The sequence below is a fragment of the Panthera pardus genome, unplaced genomic scaffold, assembly GCF_024362965.1.
Source record: "Panthera pardus isolate Hobbes unplaced genomic scaffold, ASM2436296v1 HiC_scaffold_12, whole genome shotgun sequence".
Taxonomy (NCBI): domain Eukaryota; kingdom Metazoa; phylum Chordata; class Mammalia; order Carnivora; family Felidae; genus Panthera; species Panthera pardus.
The window spans coordinates 72,144,604-72,149,604 of record NW_026526677.1 but is presented as its reverse complement, the minus strand read 5'-3'; the positions used below and the strand labels follow the sequence as shown (position 1 = coordinate 72,149,604).

General features: G+C 40.9%; 1 protein-coding gene across 1 annotated transcript; it reads right to left on the bottom strand.

The window, feature by feature from the left end:
- Window positions 1-1,341: 1,341 nt before the first annotated feature.
- On the bottom strand, window positions 1,342-4,316 carry LOC109267333 (tripartite motif-containing protein 77-like). Its single transcript, XM_053900185.1, has 3 exons — window positions 3,990-4,316; window positions 3,015-3,112; window positions 1,342-2,002 (listed from the first exon to the last, which is right to left on the bottom strand). The coding sequence occupies exons 1-3, from the start codon at window positions 4,079-4,081 to the stop codon at window positions 1,509-1,511; spliced, it is 684 nt and encodes a 227-aa protein (XP_053756160.1). The 5' UTR covers window positions 4,082-4,316; the 3' UTR covers window positions 1,342-1,508.
- Between the last annotated feature and the right edge of the window lie 685 nt (window positions 4,317-5,001).

Here is a 5,001-nt window from a genome sequence, read left to right as displayed (position 1 = left end):
TCACTGCTCACCTATTTTGTGAGCCTGCGGGAGTTACCAAAATACATGAGTATGTGATTGGAGCCGAATGGCCAAACACAGGGAACACAGGAGCACGGGGTTTGCACATTAGGCACAGGCACGGTTATCTTAGACTCCCATGTAAGTCTGCAACCCAGCTTCTGGAGATCTCCCCAGGTGTATTTAATGTATAGCCAAGTTTAAGAACTACTACTCTCAGTCAATACTTTCAAACTTGACACTAAATTGAAATCGCTTGAAGAACTTTAAAGAGTGCCACTGCCTGAACAACATCCCAGAGAATTAAAATCTATCCAGGTGATACTAATGTGTAGTTGAGTTTGAGAATGATTGAATTTAAACCTAAAGTGTTATTCTTTTCTCATATGTACAGCTCATCATTCCACAATGTTTTTAAAATTAGATTACTTAAAACTTGATATAGAAGAAGACAGGTTACAGGTGAAAATTGAAATAGTTCTATGCCGACATATATATGACATGGGCTGCTACGATATTTTCTTTCTTTCATTAAGCGTCAAATTTTATCAGGCACACCAATGTATAAATCTTTTTTGAGTTGAAGAAAAAGTGACAACATCCTGCTTCTGTTTCCCAACTGGCATTGATATGGTGTGTCTGTTAAAGAACTTCAACTTTCATGCTCTGGAATCTGATTCATTAGGATCAATAATTTTCATGTCCCTCAGAGAGAGGGCTAGGTAGCATTGATGCTTAATCTTTGCCTTACTGCCTGAGAGGCAGATTTGTACTGTGTGTGAACGTAAGATATAGGTCACTATACATTTAAATAATACTCCTCAGTAGTCCCATTTAATTTTGGTTACATTTAGTATGCTTTTGACAGTGGTACCCCATGTCCTGATTTGCTACTGTGTAATATGTATGAATTTACTCAAACATTTATTGAATGTCAATTACATGTTAAACTCAGTGCTACCTGCTGAAATATATCTATACATTAGCCTGGCATATATATTCTCATATAATGGGTAAACAAGAGGAGAGGGGCAATATTAGCTTGTGGACTTTACTGAGTATAAGGTCTTCTGAGTCCATACAATTAGGAGACCTCATTTAGTCCGGAAGCTTTAAAAAACCGTTCCATGAAGAAGACATTTTAAAGCTGAGACTTGGTGAAGAAACACACCTTAGCAGATGCAGAGCAAAGAGGAGAGAATTCCAGGTCTGCCAGTGAGAAGAAACCTGTGCTCTTGCTTTGACCTATGCAGCCGAGTAAACCCACTCAGGTATTCTTTGCCTCCAGCTACCTTAGAATCAAGTGAAAGGACACGACGTAGAATAAAGATGGCATCAACCTCTAAGAGAGATTGTTTTTATTTAAATACAATGGAAACAAATGTATGCACTTGTAATTATCAACCTTTAAAAATAGTCAATGGGTTGGATAAAGGAAGACGTTGAAGACCATCAAGCAGGCACTTCGCTGAGCTGACACTTGCGGTCACTTTCTGACATGTCCCTCCTCACGAGGGTGCAGAGCATAGAAAGGGTCGGAGAGGAAGACAGAAGGAACGTGAGAGGAAACTGCAAATGAGGGAGCAATTGGCCACGTTCACAAAGCTCACCACACCACACTCATAATCCAGGAACACCCCCACGTGGCCCAGAGGCCTTTCTACATATTGAGGCGACAGTGGGGAGGAGCTAAAGAGACGACACTGGTTGTCCTCTTTGATACAAAAGAGTAGAAAAATCCCCTCTGAGTCAAGCACCATGTCATTCCTCATTGTCCAAGAATCATCGCAAAATCCAAGGGCCCAGTTCCGACAGTTCCCCACATCCACCTCCCAGTAATGCTGACCACAGGTAAATGTCTGGGCTCCCCATGCCAGAAAGTATTTTGATCTTGTTGCATTAGTGACAACGTCAGGATGATCGCGACTGAAGAGCCAACGTCTCAGATCTTCAAACAGCGGCATGTGACAGGTCGTTGTTTCATTTTCAAAAAAAATGGGCACTGCAGGAGGAAGGAAACAGTCACATTAACATGGAGGGTTACCAATTCCTGATGGACGTGGGCTTTATATCGTGTCTGGGTTTCTAGCTTTCCCTGGAAACAAGGGCCAGGGCAGTGAGGAAGCTCTAGAAATCTACTGTATGCCAGGGCCTGTCTTCATAATGAGCAAATCATTAATGAGACAAAATAGAAGACATTTATGAATTTTCTTAAAATGTATAAAGAAGAGGGATATTGCTAAGCTCTGGTTTTTTTCCTCTGAAACTTTTAAAATTGGGACATCATTAGTAATTCACAGTAACAAAAAGGAGTAGCCAACTTCTCTTCTCAGAAAAGAAGAATAACTTTAAATAATAGTAATTCCTAAAGAGTGGTCACTTTGCCTCATATTTAAGTATTTTTTACCAATATATATCAAGATAAAATAACCGGAAAGAAAAATCCATGTCTTTTACAAGTAGAATGTTTGTGAGAATTTTCAGCAAATGTAATTTTTGAGAAGAAAATTATGCAATAAGTGGTTAGCTTACTTTGTGGGGTTGTGTAGAAGTATTCATTTTCTGTTCTTAACACTATTGATTTATACAAAGTATTTTTGTATTATGTGAATAAAGGATGTACCGTGTAAAGCGCCTTTATTGTGAAACATTCTAGAAAACAAAACTCTCTGCTCATCTCACAGCCAGTAATCACCACATAACCCGAAACCTGGAATATACTGAATGTTCGTGCAGATTTACATGTTTCATACAGTTAACACCAAATCTCAGCATGATGCACACATCAACTATCTTTTCCTATTGCTTACTTCCAGGTAGCTTATCATAAACTATCATACTGGGTTTTTCTCCAGATATTATTTGTTGGTCCACATATATCATTTTTCCACAAAGGCAAATTGGGTTACAAAATGCCCAGATATGAAATCATCAATCGTACAATGGAGCAACATAACCCATAGACACTAGCTGAGGAGAACGTACGGCTATCCCACCAAAGGGCGGTCTATTACCAAGAAAATGGTTGAGTCTCTCTATCAGCCCCGTGATGGGCCATGAACTGAGCCGTGGATCCACAGGTTGGGGCATGTGCAGCTGCACTGACTCACTCCTACAAAAAAGAACAGTCAGTTACTCTTTCTGAGTTCATTTTCATGACAATGGTGATATTTAATCTACGTCCCAGTGAAGATGCTTCATTAAAATCCTCATAGTTAGCATCGTAAATAGTTATGAATGTAACTCCACAAACTAGGAAACTTAACAAATATCCATTTATTTTATGAAGAGCAAACTAAACCCAATTCTACCTCCTAACACTTTGATCCTGGCATAATATTTCAGGATCTGGTTCTTCACAGCCAAGCAGGGGTTCTGCAAAATGGCTCGAAACTCAGGACATTACAGAAGGGCACTTTGATTTTTAATCCACACTGGTCACCACCGAGATGCTGTGTCCATATAAGCACAGCAAGGGGGTGAGGAGCTTAGCCCGGGCAGAGATTCTGCTCCCAGGTCCCAGCTTCCGTAAGTGCCACAGACAGCCTTTCCACGTGAAGCTGGAGTCAGCCACGTGCTACGTGGGAGCCCAAACCCTACATGGTCCTCCCCCCGCCCACCCCGTGGCTTTCTCTCCCTTCTCCCACTTTATGCTTCTCGGAAACACCTATTTCTCCCACATAAGCCTGTCACAGCTTTGGGCCACATCCTCAATGTATTCTTACGTTTCTAAGCATTAAAATCGCAAATGGCGCTTTGTCTACACGCAGCTTGTGAACAGAACTGCCAACCGCACGGGCTTCCACAGAGCCCTGTCCAGCTCCACCTTACACAAAATGACAAACGCGTCTCTACCTTATGAGACATGGAAAAATAAATATATTATAAAATGGGTTCTATTATCATAATAAATTATGCTCCTATTTCAGCACCAATAGCCTGATTACTCTTAAACAATTCTCAAACTTTTAATATAGGCGTAAACTTACCTTTTTAAAGTGTTTTCAAAATGCTGCAAGAGAAACAGAAAAAAAAAAAAAAAACTCAGTATATGCCGCAAGATTCGCAGTAGAGACCTCATTACTTATTCCCAAGAGTGGGTAAGCCCCAATTCCAGCAAATTGTATCATGTACACGGAAACAGAAAGAGAAAATGAACTGTATAGATTCTGAAATTTCTCATTTTTGCCAGGTCCACATACAAATCCAGAGTCTTCAAACAAGCTTCTCGGGGCTGTCCATCAGTAAGTGAATGTATATGACAACTTGAGAAGGAGGTATTCTCTAGGATTGTTTTTAACCTGCTTTTTCAGACTTGGGTTCTTATGTATGGCAAGAATACCCTTTGGACTTCTGCATCACCGAGACAGGTAAAACCGCTCCCACAGCATCACAAAGCATCACTGCCAACGCGTGACGCGTGACGGTAGACGAAGAGATTGTGGACGTTCTCCAGGCAGCCCCGTGACTCTCCTCAGTCCTTACCTGGAGCAGCTCCACGTCTGGTTCATGACACGTTTTCTTGAGGTCCTCATACATTCCTCTTAGGACTTTTCCCTTTTGGTCCATGCTGTCCTCACTTGCTCTGAGTTGTTGTAAAATCTCGTTGCTTTCTTTCTCCATTCTCTCTAAATAACGTCTCTCTTCCTCGTAAAGCAAGTGGTACACCTTCCGATATTCAGCACGGATCATCTCCCTCCGCAGAGACACATAACCCTGCGGTGAGTGGGTTGTTTAGATCACAGAGCAGGCTCTCCCTGCTTATCATCTACTGTTTCTCCTCTGACATTTAGCAATTTGGTGCTTTCTTGAAAACAGAAATTTAGGGACATCTTTCTGCCCCCTGATCCCCTTTTCTGCTCATTTGGTTATTTTTTGGCACTAGAAGTGAAAACTTGACTCTAACTCCTTCCCCCAAATATCTATGTTTTCTTAATAATAGGTATTTGTGACTTAATAATTGTCCTGCCTAATATGCTAAGAATCCTCATTACTAAATCC